Below are 16902 nucleotides of genomic sequence, written 5' to 3' on the forward strand. Positions count from 1 at the left end.
TGTCAGTTATCTCATCTTTCTAGTGTTCCTAAGCATTCTGCCTGGAGTGCTCTGTGTTTAGATTTGAAGGTTCTTATTTTCATGACTGGCACTCAGTTTAGAAAGTGACCTTTTGAAGGAGATGACTAAAAGTTTAAATGTACTAGATTCTAAAAGGTAAGCTGCTAGGTGCAGATTTTAAAGAATTGGTTGACTATTTTTACAGCAGGATATTTTCTTGGATTTATATTCAGACTTTCAGTGCCTGTAAATGGAGTAGATTTATAGTCAACAAAAATTTTTTTTTTTTTGAGCAGCTGCAACTCTAAAGGATCTAGTCCCAATCCTTTAGACATAAGTTCCTAAGTTTTTAGTAGCATTAGATCACATGCTTATTAAAAATTCAGAATTTTCTGGTCTCACTAGCAGAGAGTCTCACATTGTTGACAACAAATTGGGCCTGGTATGAGCATTCCTAGCAAATGTCCAACACTCTGAGAAACTCTACTTCAGGACCTCCATGGTTCCCAAGCCTGAGGATGCTTTTGAATCAATCTGGTTTGGTTTAAAAAATATGTTAATACCTGGTCCATCTGATTACTACATTCGACTATCTGGGACTATGGTCCAGTAACCTGCATTTTTAACAAGCTGCCTGGTGATGCTTAGACAGAAAGCCACATCTCAGGCTCCCATCTTTGAGATCTGTTGCTTAGTTTCACCTGTGCCTGAGGGCTTTGTACCTTTATGTTCTAGGGATCTCCCAAGATCTAATTTCTAGAAAGCTCTTGCTGTTACTTCTCAGACATGCCCAGATGTTGCATGGGGCATAACTAAAATTGCCTTACATTTTTCTATTCAATACTAGGTGATTTAAGGCTTGTGTGTGTGTGTACGCGCATGCGCACACACACACACACTATGGGATTTAATGGCTCCTTCTTTTTGAATATAACTGTTAAAGGATAAAAAGGTTTTACACACTTGTGTTTTGATACTATTGACTAACATTGTTAATGTGGTATATATGTGTAAAACTAGTAATTTAATATGAGTTCTGTGTAGAAAGATCTGGAAAAATTGGTACTTGTTACTCAGTTATCTTAAGCATTCTGCTGAATTGTATGACTTGAGGATTCTTTACAGTTGTAATCAATGTTGGGTTTTGAATAAAGAAAGAAGCAGTTCATTCTTGGTGGTGGTGTTACAATATCAAAGTTTCACAGAGTTATAGTCCTTACACAGCAGTTGAAGGAACAGTAGGTCTTTTTCAGAAGGTTTAAATAAGTGGTCACTGAAATGCTTTCTTTAAGTTTAGATGTGTTTTGCTTGTAACATCAGTGTTAATAGAAAGCTTGGCTTATAATCTATTGAGAGCTAAACACAGAGAATCAACAATTTTTACTTTTTATTTACTTATGCAGACTGAACCTATGAAAACGTTAAAGTATGTTAAAGTTTTAAGAAAAGAATGTGAGCATTTTTTATTATGTGTATTAGTGTACATTCTGTATGGCTACATTATGGCACTCAAAAATATTGCATCCTTTTTATCACCTGGTGAGGTTGGTTTAGAATGTGTGGTGGCTTGTTTCATGTTACTCTGTAGCTAAAGTTCTTAAAGTTTCTAACAACAATTTTTTTTTAATTTGTAGAAATTGCACTTAACTTCGTTAATTTTCTACTTCAGATTAGTTTCTTAATACATCAGATTTCCAAACCCACTAGTCAGTCAATCTTCAGGTATTGCCTCTAAATAAAAAATTGTTGGGAACTAACTAATTAATCTAAAATCATATTACAGTTCTCTGGCAGTTAGACTTTAAGTGTCTTTTGCCTGTTTAGAACAATGCCTTGTATGCTATTTGGATTCAGAGTTTCTAATACAGCTTCTTGCATTTAAACCTATTATACTACGATCAAGTCGCCTTAAATTTCCAATTGGCTGTTAGAAAGCAATAATTCTTTTGTACAATCCTCAGCAGGTATCCCAGAGGAACCCCAGGCCTACACTGCTCCATCCTCAGGGAAGATAAGAGGAGAGGGATAGTACAGCCTGTGTGTGTGTGTGTGTTGTGTATGTTAGTCACTCCGTCTGTCCAGCTCTGCAACACATCAGGCTCTTCTGTCCGTGGGATTCTCCAGGCAAGAGTACTGAAGTGGGTTGCCATTCCCTTCACTAGGGGATCTTCCCAACCCAGGGATTGAACCCAGGTCTCCTGCACTGCAGGCAGATTCTTTACTGTCTGAGTCACCAGGGATACCTAATATAACCTGTAGATGGATTATAATGAGGACATCATTTTACAGAATGCTGCATGAGTAGTCATCTTCTGGTCCTAATATGATGGTACTGGAAACAGATGTGATTTTTTTCCAACCATCGTATTTTATTGCTGAATTTACTTACTCTGCATTTTACCCTCAAATATTTAAGTAGGAGATGTTAGCAACAGGACTACAAGTGGCATGTTAAGAGTCTTTTTTTTTTGATTTATTTTTTAACTTTACAATATTGTATCCTACTACTTGACAGCTGCCTTTGATGTGGTTAGGGCACACCACTCTAGCTGTCTGTTACCTGTTTTTTGCCTTGTGTGCCTTCTTGTCCTTCACTGGTGTGCATGTGCCATAAAATACTACTTTATATTATAGCTTAATTCTACATATTATATCTCCCTCAACCAGAATGTAAATTCCTTGAGGAGAATATAAAATTTATTTTGTCATTCTCCTTGGTACGTCAAACAGTACTTTCCATGTAGTAGACATTCATCAAGTTTTAATCAGTGGTGGTAATTACCTGGTTTCACCACATATGAAGTTACTATTTTTCTGATGCCCGTTTAGCTTAAGTAATGATAGTAAGTATTTATTTTTTTTCATACTTTAGAATATTTATTTTAGCAATTTTATTATTAATTTTAATTAAATTTTATTATTTAAGTGCTTGTAAATTTAAAGATTAAATATACTAATGTATGTTTCTAGTGGATAGGTGTCCTCTTGTTTGATTTACTTGAGTTGAGGTAATTTTGTAATAATTAGTTGAGAAATGTTGTGATCACCCAGTTCAAAACTAAATACATAATTCTAATCACAGCTGTAATCATGAAATAAACAATTTATTATGTTGCCTATATAAATGGATAGACCGCCCTTATCCACAGGGGACACATATCAGGACCTCTGTTGAGCCTAAACCTGCAGATACTATTATATCCTGTATATCCTGTATTTTTCCTGTATGTGTGTAAAGCTTATAAGTTAGGCACAGTTAAGAGATTAACAAAAACAATAATAAAATAAAAGTTGTAAGAATATACTGTTATGGGGACTTCCCTATTGGGCCAATGCAAGGGGCCTGGGTTCGATCCCTGGTCAGGAGACTAGATCCCACATGCTGCAACCAAATATCCTGCCATGCCACAGCAAATACCAAACATCCCACGTGCCACAGCTAAGACCCAGTGAAGCCAGATTAAACATTTTTTTAAATATATTGTAATAAAAGTTATGTGAGCATGGGCTCTCTCTCAAAATACCTCATACAAATATAATGCCTAATGCCTTTTCCATCTTAACTAAGTATTTATCACACACTGTGGCTCTTTTGCAGTTTGAGGTGCAACAGCAGAAGAAACTAAATTTATTTTTCATTCTTCACAATTTCACAGATAAAAGATTTGTTCTTACCATAGATCTTAGTAACCTGAGCATTTAATATTTTTTTCCTTCCTTTATTAAGCTGAGAACTGTCACATTTTCACTTCAAGGGAGCGCTTTACAGTATCTGTTCGGCATAGCGGGTTGCCAGCATCACTACTCTTGTGCTTTGAGCCATTATTAAGTGAAATAGTTGTTACTTACAAACACTGTGATACCAAGACAGTCAGTTGAATAACTGAGAAGGCTAGCATGTGGCTTAAAGTTGGGACACAAGTTCTTCATATATAGTGGCTTTCCATTTTCTGGTTGTAGCTGACCTTTATGTAGGCCTTTTTTATTGCTAAAAATGGTTCTTTTTCAAGGGATAATCTGTTTTTGTCCTTGTTTCTTCTTGGTGGAGAGAACGTAATTTAAAAATTTTTTAAATAAATTATTATAAATCAGATTATGAGAGGTGTTAACTTTCTCTGCTTCCTAAAGTTGCTAAAATTTGTACGTATTGCTTTTATAACCACATTTTTTAAAAAGAATTAATAGAAATAGCTCCTGGTAGTTGAACTAAAAACTGTCTGCATGTCTTCTGAATTGCTTATGGTAGGGGGCGAGATAAGGAGGAGAAAAAGAAATAAAAAGTAAGTCATAGAAAACAAATAGCAAGGAAGCATTCTAAGAGAAAGAAAAAGTTCCATGAAAGAGTTACAGATTTAATCAGACTTGTTATAACAATAAATAATAAATATAAGTGGGATGAACATATGTTTTTCAGGAAGAAGACTTACTATAAAGTTTTTTCAAAAGCCTAATTATATACAGTATACAAGAGTGTTACCTAAATAGCACGATTGAAAGAAATGGAAAGTAAAAGAACAGGCATACCAGATACAGTATAATAGAAAGAAAGCATAGAGGGGGGATAAAATTAAATTTGATAGAGTTTAAAAGTAAAAATAAATGGAACAGACTATAATGGTAAAGCATATGTCTTAATAATAATGTCATGGATCAATATGTAACCAAATTATACAGAACTAAATTTCTATAAAATTTTTTTTTTTCTGGCCACTCAGCACAGCTTGTGGGATCTTAGTTCCCCAACCACCAGGATTGAACCCATGCCCCTGCAGTGGAAGTGCAAGAGTCCTAACCACTGCACCACCAGGGAAGCCCCCAGAACTAAATTTAAATGATAAAAATTATAAGAGATAAAGAGAATTTTCATATCTCAATAGTAGTTTAGAAGTTTTGGAGTAGTTCTCTAAATATGTGACAGATCATGGTTCTATTTTATTACTATATTCTGTATTTTTATTTCAGTTAGTATATAAGAAAAAGAACTGTATGCTGAAAACAGAAAATACATGCTCTCCATGACTGATGAAATATTTATAAAGATTGACTGTGATTTTTGGTCACAAATAAAATTTCAGGTGATTCCAAACAGTAGAAATAGATTATCCTAGACTTTGCTTATCATAAAATAAAATGAGAGCTAAGTAATAAAGATAGGTAGGAAACCTGGTAATTTCCAGATCTTCTCTAACACTCTTGGTTCAAAGAAGAAATCAGAACTGCAGTTGTAAGATTCAGTTTGGCTCTCCAGCCCTCTGTGTCCAACGAGGTGGACCCCAGGGAGGTGGAAGACCAACTGTAAGAGACTTGAGCTTTCTCAGATTCTGGTATTCATGAGAGTCCTAGACTCAACGGACATGAGTTTGAGCAAGCTCTAAGAGAAGGTGAAGGATAGGGAAGCGTGCTGCAGTCCATGCCGTGGCAGAGAGTTGGACGTGACTGAGTGTGAGTCATGGGGTCGCAAAGAGTTGGACACGACTGAGCGACTGAACTGAACTGATCTGACTGAACGAAGAGCCAGTCCCCTACAGAACTGAGGATGACTGTGTGTGAATAATGTGACAGTTCACAGTATGCTGCATTTCCTTTTGTCTTCTGATTTTTAAAAAAAGGAAAACAATTTTGTGTTTTGTTTTCAGAAGAATAAAGGACAATATTCAGTAACAAATGTTTCTTGACCCTCTGTAATGTGCAAGGCATTTTCTTTGATGTGAAATATAACTGAATAAGACTAAGCCTTGGATACTTGTAATCCACTGGATTTTATTATAGTATGCACATTTGAGATGCATACATGAAAAATCTTTTATATTTTCATTGTAAAGAAACTATAGAGTTCAGTATGATCATCTCTGTTTGCATCAGAGGTAAAACAGATCATTATAGTAGATTGACTGAACGGTGTAGAATGTCCGGAGATCTTGGTTCCTTTTTACCTCTGTCACTTATTAGCAGTTCTGTTTCATTGGACAATTTAATTTTATCCCTCTGGGCTTCAAATTCTTCATCCATTAAGGAGGAAACAATTAAAATAAGATTCTGTATACATGATTTTTTGTGCACGTGGAGCCTTGAATAAATTCATTTCTAAGTATTGAGTATCAACTCCTTTTCAATCTGTAGGGACCAAACTTACCCTCTGGTCAGGAAGGAAGGACAAATTTAGGGCTTTATGCAAGCAGAGGAGAGTGTGTATATCTTTAAGAAGGACAGAGATGAAGAAAAGAAGGGCATTGGGAAAGGTTTCACAGAGGCAGTGTGACACCTGAGCTGGTCTTGAAGATAAGTTTTTGCCAAGTGTACAGAGAAGGGGAATATTTTAGATGCAGGAGATGATAGAAAAAGTATAGAGGCAGAGAAGCGAGTACTTCACACTTGGGAAATTGGAGTTTATTAGTAGTTGTTATGGTTCTTAGTAGTTAGCAGAGGTTTATGGAGGAGTGGTGGTAGCAAGACATTACGTATTGAGGTATATGGGAGCTGAACTGTGAAAAATAATGGACTTTAAGTGAAAGACTGAATAAACCATGGCAGTTTTTTTAGCAGTGGAGGGAGGTGGCCCTGTAAGATAAAGTTAGTGTGGATTCAGAGATAGCAGTTAGGAAACTGGCAGTTTAGTTGAGACATGATGAAGTCGTAATTAAAATAATGGCAGTGGAGATGATATAGAGGGTTAAGAATAGGTCTCTAAAATGAATGAGCTTTGTAGGGTGTGACAGTATATGCAAAATTTAATACGTGAATGTATTTCCCTTTGGTCTATAAATTTCATCAGCTCATACAGGATGGCTTTTAGGGTAAATATACATTGTGGGGACAATTGGCAGGATGGTATTTTACAAACTATGAAGTTTAAATAATTTTAAGTTTCACTTTATTCTTATGACTAATGTCTTTTTTCCTTCACTTTTTATAGTGGACAGGCCCAAATCTCAGCAAGTTCGAACCTCTAGCACAATAAGGCGAACCTCTTCCCTGGATACCATAACAGGACCTTATCTCACAGGACAGTGGCCACGGGATCCTCATGTTCATTACCCTTCATGCATGAAAGATAAAGCTACTCAGGTAAAATAAGCAAATCAGTTTCATTACCCTATAGTTCTTCTATTTTGATCACAGTAAAAATGTAGTTTAATCAAATTTTCCCAATTATTAAATATATCAAAGAAAATGATATCTTTAATAAACTTTAAACTAAAAACTTTTATCACCTGGGTTTTTGAATTATTTAGTATTTAATAAGTAACACATCAGTCTGTATTAGTGATTTTTGAGGCTTACAGTTTTAAGAATTAACTTTCCTACAGAAATTAATATAATGACTAGTAACTATATTAGAAAATACAGGCATATCTCATATTATTATGCTTCTCAGATACTGCCTTTTTTAATACAAATTCAGTGTTTTCGGCAGTCTTCAACCGAGCAAGTCTGTCAGCATCAGTTTTTCCAACAGCATTTGCTCACTTCATGTCTCTCTGTCAGATTCTGTCAATTCTTTCAACATTTCAATTTTTTTTTATTATTATATGTATTATGGTGATCCATCACCAGTGATCTTTATTGATACTGTTGTAAAAGGATTATGACTTGCTGAAGGTTCAGATGATGGTTAGCATTTTTTAGCAATGAAGTGTTTTTAATTACAGTATGTACATTGTTTTTTTAAGATGTAATCCTGTTGAACATTTAATAGATGATAGTAATAGAATAACCATAATTTTTGTATGCACTTGAAAACCAAAAATTTTGTGTGACTTGCTTTATTGTGGTGATCTGGAACTGAACCTGCAGTATCTCAAAGGTATGCTGGCATAAGTAATTTTTGAAGAAAACCTTGTGCAGTTATTGGAAATAATTTATAAAACATTAATACATGGCTAAGGAAGTTTATGTTAAAGGATTTTTTTCCTGTTTAAAACCAAAACTGAAATCCTCGAGAAAGAAGTAGAAAATTTTCTGTTTGTCACACTTTCCCTATTTGTGGAAGATTTCCGAAGCTTTTGATTTGAAAAGTTTTCCTTCCATGGCAGGAAAATATCTGAAAACATCCTAATATATGGTTTCTGAATTCCTGACCATATCTGTATAGCATTAGTCATCAGCATTATGAAGAAGTACTAAGAGTATGAGAGATGGCTGTTGGCCTTAAGGAACTTACAGCATAGTTGGGAAGATAAGATTTAAATGCAAGAAAATTGGTAATAGAAGACAGAGTATAATTAGGTATTAGCTGAATGGAGCATTTAAATGTAAGGGAATTCAGAGGAATGGGAACATTTCTGGCCTTGTGGATGAGGGAAAAAAAGGATTAGAGTTTCATGTCTGAAGAATGAGGGAAAGGGGAATTTTGGACATGATTTATGATCTATGGAAATCTTCTCCAGTTTTGTAATTTTCTCAGGCAAGCTTGAAACCATGGAATTAGCTTTTTTATCATCCATCCTATCAGTTTTGTCTGTGTAATATTTTATGTCTCCCATACCAAGTCTTTTGCTTTCCACTCTTTATGAGGAAAAAGAGCAGTTTGATACAGTAGGCCCTGGGATGTGGGCCTGGACCCTTAGACATGGTCATGGATAATTCAAAACTATCTTTCTGGAGGAGCTGGACTCAGAAGTGTGATAGAGTATAGGCATAGACTATAAAAAGAAAGAAGGTCAAGAGATCAAGGACTCAGTTTTTAGAAATGCACAAAAGGGAAGGATAAAAAATTAATGTATTCACCTGGTAGCAATGAGAAGAAAGTTAACATTTACTGACTATTTACCATGTACTTTGTGTTTTTATATCTGTGTGTCATTCTCATTTAATTCATTTATAAGGACATTATAAAATTACACAATGGAAAAGCAGAAATTCAGGGAAGTTAAGTGACTTACTCAGTATCATAAAGCTAGAAAGTGCTGGAGCCAGGTTTCTAATACAGGTTAATTTGTCAGCTGATCTAAACTTCAATTTTCTAGGGGTTTTAGGATAAATGGAATAGTGTGTGTGTGTGTATCACCTAGTAGAGTAATTGACACTATACCTAAAAATGGTAGGTATTCTTTTTATATTAAAAAGAAATCCTATCTTTTGTTGAATATATATGCTTGATGCTGACAGTCTCCAAAAACATTATCTTACTCATTCTTCACCAAAATTCTGAGAAAGAAGAGGAAACAGAAAAAAAGCAAAAGCTTAGAGAAAACTAAAATAGTGTAGCCTTACACACCAAAGGGAAACTTGTTTTAAAAAAGAAAAGATTATTAACAGTATTAGGTACTGTCCTGAGGTCATAGAACATAAGCACTAGATATAGGGATTAGGGGCATACATATTGTCTTGGAGAGTGAAATACTGATAATATGCTAAGAGGGGAGGATACTTGGGAGTTAAGAAGAGAGTGATATGGAGATAACAGAAAAAGGAGCTGGGTAGGTTTCTTAACCATATCTGTTTCTTTACCTGTGCAGTGGGATGAATGAAACCTAACTCGTGATAATGTTGGATGACTAAATAGGATAATATTTGAAAGTGAATGGGCTTCCCTGGTGGCTCAGTGGTAAAGAATCTGCCTACAATGCAGGAGACTTGGGTTCGATCCCTGGGTCAGGGAGATCCCCTAGAGAAGTGACTGGCTACCCACTCCAGTATTCTTGCCTGGAGAATTCCATGGACAGAGTAGCCTGGTAGGCTACAGTCCATGGGGCTGCAAAGAGTAGGACACAACTGAGTGACTAACTACTTGAAAGTGAATATGCAATACACAGGTTATTAGCAGTAGATACAGACAGGCCCATTTGGAACATTTGCAGAGTCTGGAGCAAATACAAAATGTACACCTACATACCATATACATACTAAATTAAATTAACAAACTGGTACATAAAATCTGTTCTATCCATTCATTCTTGATATATAAACCTTCTTATAGACCTTGAGGTTCATGTTTGAATGAAGTCTTGGATTTTTCAGAGTTGAATGCCAGAATGTGTCTGCCTGATGCTGAGCCCACCCTACCCTCTGAGCCTGAACCCTTCCTGTCACTCACACCATTCTATACTCTGAGGGATGGCTTTATGCGTATGTGTCAACCCCCTAGTCTTCGCCTTCATGCTCCATATATACTTTCTCAGGGAGTGAGACCAGGAGTAGGTCTTTGTAGACCCTGGAAATCAGATCTGGCGTGGTTTGAACAACGAACTCATGAGTCTAGGTTACCCAGAGCAAAGTTGATGGCAGAGATGTGGACTCATGATGTGTATGCCCTTCTGGCCCCAGGGTCTCTTCACCCTTTGGGAAGAGGCATGGCTGGAAGAGCGCCACAGCAGTTCCCCCAAAAGCTTGAGGTCCAAGGTAGGGCCTTCTGTCGCCTGGGTCTTCCTATAGATTGTCTATTTGAGAAGCCAGACGTTGATAGGAAGGCAAAATACAGGCCTCGTACTGAGGCTTAGAGAAGTTTAGTAACTTGTTATATAGCTAATAAATATGAAGAGATTTGAATCCAGATTTGGCTGATTCCAAAGGTTGTATGTTTTCTCCAGTTCCTCACTGCCTTCCATAGTAATCACTCAAGTGTGCAGTGCTTGCCTCACATGTGTAAGAAATGGTCTTGCCCTGAGCATTTTTAGTTTAATTGAAGATATAAGAGATGAACATAGGAGATGGTTATTATTAATTCTTTAACTCTTGGGGAAGGAAGAAGATTGTTTTTATTTATTTAGTGGAAATTAGTAAAGAGAAAGTGGTGCAGTCTGTTTGCTACAGATATTAAATACCTAGGCTGTCTGACTTTAGTGGAGGGAATCTCAAGTATTTCCCACCTTTCATTTTTCCATATTTCAGCTACCTTAATAATTTGATGGTTAGAAATAGAATTCTTATTGTTTAATATATTTGCACATTGGGCCCTTTTAAAAGAAGTTGCATAGTATGAAAAAGACTATGGACTTTAGAGACAAATCTTGTGTTCAAATCAAGGCCCAAAGTGAGAGAACTTTCTGGGATAGTAGAATTGTTGTATATCTTGACAGAGGTTTGGTTACAAGGGTGGATATATTATATTTATTAGAACTTATACAAGCATACACTTTGTGCATTCTAACATACAACTTAACTTTAATATATAGAATATAAATATTGACATCTAAAAGATGTTTAGGTATCCCTCGTTCTTGGATTGGAAGAATTAATATTGTTAAAATGGCCATACTACCCAAAGCAATCTACAGATTTAATGTGATCCATTTCAAATTACCCATGACATTTTTCACAGAACTATAATGAATAATACCGAAATTTATGAGACCACAAAGGACTTAGAATTGCCAAAGCAATCCTGAAGAAAAAGAATAAAGCTGTATGCATAACCTCCCAGATTTCAGGCAATACTGCAATGCTGTAGGAATAAAAAAAAGTGTGGTATTGGCCCCCAAACAGGTATATGTATCAATGGAACAGAATAGAGAGCCCAGAAATAAACCCACAAACCTACAGTCAATTAATCTTTGACACAAGAGGCAAGAATATTCAGTGGAGAAAAGACAGTCTCTTTAGCAAGTGGTTGTGGGAAAGCTGGCCAGCCACATATAAATCAATGAAGTTGGAACACACCTTCACAACATACACAGAAATAAACTCAAAATGGCTTAAAGACTTAAATAAAGATGTGATGCCGTAAAACTCCTAGGAGAGGGACTTCCCTGGTGGTCCAGTGACTAAGAATCCACCTTGCAATTCAGGGGATGTGGAGGCTCCTTCCCTAATGAAGTAATCAAGATCCCACATACCACTGGGCAACTTAGCCTGCGTACCACAACCAGAGAAAGCCCGTGTGCTGCAACAAAGAGCCAGCAGGGCCAAAAAAGAAAAAAAGAGTAAAACTCTCAGAAGAGAATATAGGCAAACATTCTGTGACATAAATTGTTCCGTATTCTGTGACATAGATCATACTACCAGTGTTTTCTTAGGTCAGTCTCTCTCAAGGCAAAAGAATTAAAAGCAGAAGTAAACAAATGGGAGCTAATCAAACTTAAAGGTTTTGCACAGCAAAGGAAACCATAAAGAAAATGAAAAGACAACCTATGGAATGGGATAAAATATTTGCAAATGATGCAACTGACACAGATGGGCTTAATTTCCAAAATACACAAACAGTTCTGACAGCTTAATATCAAAAACCAACTCAGTCAAAAAATGGGCAGGACAGCTAACTAGACATTTCTCCAAAGAAGACATACAGATGGCCAACAGGCACATGAAAAGATGCTCATCATTGCTAATTATTAGAGAATTGCAAATCAAAATGATGATGAGTTATCACTTCACACCAGTCAGAAAAGCTGTCATCAAAAAGTCTATAAATAATAAATCTTGGAGAGGGTGTGGAGAAAAGGAAACCCTCCTACACTGTTAATGGGAATGTAAATTAGTACAGCCACTATGAAAAACAGTATGGAGGTTCCTTAAAAAACTAAAAATAGAGCTACCATATGAGCCCACAATCCTAATCCTGGGCATATATCCAGAAAAGACAAAAACTCTTAAATCAAAAAGATACATGCACCCAATGTTCATAGCAGCACTATTTACAAGAGCCAAAACATGGAGCAACCTGTGGCCATCAACACATGAAGAAGATGTGCTGTCTGTTATATAATGGAATATTACTTAGCCATAAAGGAGAATTAAACATTGTCATTTGTAGCAGTATGGATATACATAGAAATTATCATACTAAGTAAAGTGAGTCTGATAAAAGACAAATATTATGATATCACTTACGTAGACTCTAAAAAAATGATACGAATGAATTTATAAAACAGAAATTGACTCAAAGACATAGAAAACAAACTAGTGATTACAAAAGAGGAAAGGGGGAGAGAGAGAAATGAGGACTTTGGGATTAACAGATACAAACTACTATGTATAACATAGATAAACACGGTCTTACTGTATACCACAGGGAACTATATTCAATATCTGTAGTAACCTATAAGGGAAAAGCATTGGAAAAAGAACACGTATGTATGTATGTGTGTATGGATCACTTTGCTGCACATGTGAAACTAATGCCATATTATAAATCAAACTATACTTCAATTAAAAAAAATGTAAGACCTGTTTTTCAAAAGCATCATTTGGCATTTTTTTCCTCTGTGTATTAGGTTCAAGCAACTAGTTGAAGAAAGTAAAAGACCCAATAATTGATGATATTCAACAAAGTTAAAAAAAAAAGATTAAGGACTTGAATATAAGATCTGAAGTCATTGAAATCCTAAAAGAAAACGTAGGTGGTAAGCTCCTTGACATGAGTCTTGGTGATGATTTTTTTGGATTTAAAACTTAAAATGAAGACAATAAAAGAAAAAATAAACAAGCAGAACAACATCAAACTAAAAAGCTTCTGCACATCACAGGAGGCCATAGACAAAATATAAGGTGGCCTACTAAATGGGAAGCCTGGTCACAAAGAGCTGGACACAATTTAGCAACTGAACAACTAAATGGGAAAAAATATTTGCAAATTATATATCCTATAAAGGGTTTATATCCAAGATATATAAAGAACTCAGACAGCTCAATAGCAAAACAATCTAAAAAAACAGGCAGAAGACCTGAATAGACATTCTTTCAAAGACGTACAGATGGCTACCAGACAAAGAAAAGATGCTCAATGTCACTAATCATCAGGGAAATGCAAATCAAATACATGATGAACTATCACCTCATACTTCAAGAAAATCTGTTATCAGAAACACAAGAGATAACAAGTGTTGGTGAGAATGTAGAGAAAAGGGAATTCTTGTCCTGTTTGTAGGAATGTAAATTGGTGCAGTTACTACAGAAAACAGCATAGCGTTTCCTCAAAAAATTTAAAAATAGAACTACTATATGATTTAGCAGTTCAATTTCTGGGCATTTATCCAAAAGAAATGAAAACATTAGCTTGAAAAAAGCATAGGCACCCTCATGTTCATTATGGAATTACTTAACCAAGATAGGGATGCAGTCTAACTGTCCGTTGATAGATGAATGGATCAAGAAAATGAATAGATAAAAAATACTATTATTCAGCCATAAAAAAGAAGGAAATCTTGCCATTTGTGACACCATGGATGGACCCTGAGGGTGTTATACTAAGTGAAATAAGTCAGATAAAGACAAATACTTTATCTTATCACTCATACATGGAATCAAAAACAAAAATCTACTGTCTCCTAGATACAGAGAACAGATTGGTAGTTGCTAGGGTGGAGGGAGTTAGGGGTAGTTAAAATGGGTGAAGGGAGTCAGAAAGCACAAACTTCTAGTACTAAAGTCATGGGGATATAATTCACAGTATGGTATGTATACTTGACAATACTTCATTGTATATTTGAAAGTTGCTAAGAAAGAAAATCTTAAAAGGTCTCATCACAAGGAAAAAGCTTTCTGTAACTATGTATGGTGGCAGATTTCACTATTGTGGTGACCATTCAGCAATATATACAAATATTGAATTATATTGTATACCCAAAACATAATGTCATATGTCAGTTATACCTCAATTTAAAAAAAAGCTAGCGCACTCACTTTGACAAGACTGACATCAAACATACATGCATATGTTACTAATTGTTTTCTTTAAATCAAGAATGATTCATTAGGTGTGAAATGCCATTTCATCTTTGAAATGAAGGTTGTTTTAACTCATAACCTATAATTTGGTGAGTTAATTGATCATAGTTACACTTCTGAAATGAATACTATTCATTTATGGAGTTGTTTAAAATATACAGTAGCAACTGAAGTGTTTAACTATATTTGTTTCAATATTGAGAAATGAGGCCTGAAACTTTTTCTTTCTATAGTGTAATCCTTAGATTTCTGTGTTACATTTGCTTCATAAAAAAGATTTTGCGAGATTTCCTTTCTGTTCTGGCATGGTGTAAATTTCATCTCTGTTATCTGTTGCTTGAATCTGAAAGAATTTCCCCTGTGAAGCAGACTAGTATGCGTTTGGATTATAGCTCTTTAGTAAATCTCAGTTTATTCCATGGCTGTTAGTTTCTTTTGATTTCTGTCTCTTTTGTTCAGTTTTTTCATTTGTTTTCCTAGAATATAATCTAGTTGATCCAAATTTTCAAGTGTATTTTCATAGTTTCACAAAGTACTTTTCTATAATTCTTTCAACTTTTTGTTTATCTGCAGTTATTTCTCTGTTCTCATTTTTAATATTGTATATATTTGTGTTCGAGTAATTCAATTTACTAGGTTATATATTAAATTTTTTAAGGTGTTGAATTTATTTTCCTGTTTTTCTTTTTTTGCGTTCCTTGCCCTCTGACTTTGATTTGTTTTTGCCTTTCTTCTACCTTCCTGGCATATGCAGTGTTCTTTTTCTGGATTCTGAAGATTAATGCTTAATTTTTTTATTCATGATACTTACTGTTTAGTAATATAAATGTTTTATGCATTTTATGCCAAGATTTACCTTCTGAGCTCAACTTTGGCTCGTATGTTTCCATTATTTGTATTTTCAAGAGATTATGCAATTTCAGTTTTGATATCCTGTTTAAAATATGAGAGTTTTTGTTTGCTTTGTTTTAAACTTCTAAATGGTCAAAGTTTCTTTTCCTAATAAAAATTCAATTTCTAGTTTTATTGCATTATAGTATAGACGAATAGGTTTTTGGAAACTTCACTGATTTTCCATGTGGCTTAATATATGATTTATTTTTTCTTACTTCTCTGTATTTGAAAATGAGGATACAGTCTTTTAGATAAAGAATTCATGACATATTGGCATGCGTGCTAAGTTGCTTCAGTTATGTCCGACTCTTTGCAGCCCTATGGACTATAGCCTGTTAGGCTCCTCTGTCCATGGGATTGTCCAGGCAAGAATACTAAAGTGGGTTGCCATGCACTCCACCAGGAGATCTTCCTGACCCAGGGATTGAACCCATGACCCTCTCATCACCTGCATTGGCAGGAGAGCTCTTTAGCACCTAGTGCCACCTGGGAATCCCTCATTACATATTAATTCAACCATATTAATTATATTACTCAATTTCCATATAGCCCCCTTTATGTCTGTCTGTTCTATCATGAGCTGGATGTTGTTAAAATTTTGTTGATTTCTGTTTCCAGTGGTCATTGCCTTAAAGATGATAATACAGATGTTTTAAAGATGTATATCTGTTATGTCTTTCTTATGGTTGATATTGTTTATTGTTACTGAATATTCAATGTCTTGATTAATATTTTTCCCTGAATATAACCTTTTTATGATATAAATTAACATTGTAAACTCATTTTCATTGGCCAGGAGCTGTGGTTTGGGAACCTGATAGCTTGGGTTTTTGTTGTTGTTAAAACTTAGAGTTGGAATTGTCTTTTTTGTGTATTTTTTAATTTTATTTTTAATTGGAGGATAACTGCTTTACAATTGAAAATTTTACAAAAATACGAAAAAGAAAGGTAAGAGGGCGACAGAGGATAAGATGGTTGGCTGACGTCACTGATTCAATGGACATGAACGTGGGCCATCTCCAGGAGATGGAGTAGGAGGCCTGGCATCCTCGGTCCGTGGGGTCATAGAGAGTTAGACGTGGCGTGGCAGCTGAACAGTAGCAGCAGTTGCTTTACAACGTTGTGTTGGTGTCTGCCGTACATCAGCGTGAACCAGCCACAGGTATACATGTGGTTCCTCCCTCTTGAACCTCTGCCCCACCACATCCCACCACATCCCACCCATCTAGGCTGTCACAGAGTACTGTGACTAAGTACTATGACTTGATTTTGAATCTTGGCTCTAGCATTTTAGCTTTGTAATTTTGGGCAGATCACCACTTTGCCTGTTTCCTCGTTTATTAATGGAGTATTCTACCTCACAGGATTGTTGTAAGGGTTAATTTGGGTCAATGAATTTAAATG

The 16902-nt window shown here is 35.4% G+C and overlaps 1 protein-coding gene across 4 annotated transcripts in view; it reads left to right on the top strand.

Moving 5' to 3' along the window:
* Positions 1-16902, top strand: part of GLCCI1 (glucocorticoid induced 1) — a 106765-nt gene that overhangs the window by 23040 nt on the left and 66823 nt on the right. For all 4 annotated transcript variants that reach the window (XM_024990990.2, XM_059885796.1, XM_024990991.2 and 1 more), the window contains exon 2: positions 6914-7065. In XM_024990990.2, the coding sequence (XP_024846758.1) occupies positions 6914-7065 (152 nt within the window). The remainder of the gene's footprint in view (positions 1-6913; positions 7066-16902) is intronic.

This window comes from Bos taurus, chromosome 4 (assembly GCF_002263795.3).
Source record: "Bos taurus isolate L1 Dominette 01449 registration number 42190680 breed Hereford chromosome 4, ARS-UCD2.0, whole genome shotgun sequence".
Taxonomy (NCBI): Eukaryota; Metazoa; Chordata; class Mammalia; order Artiodactyla; family Bovidae; genus Bos; species Bos taurus.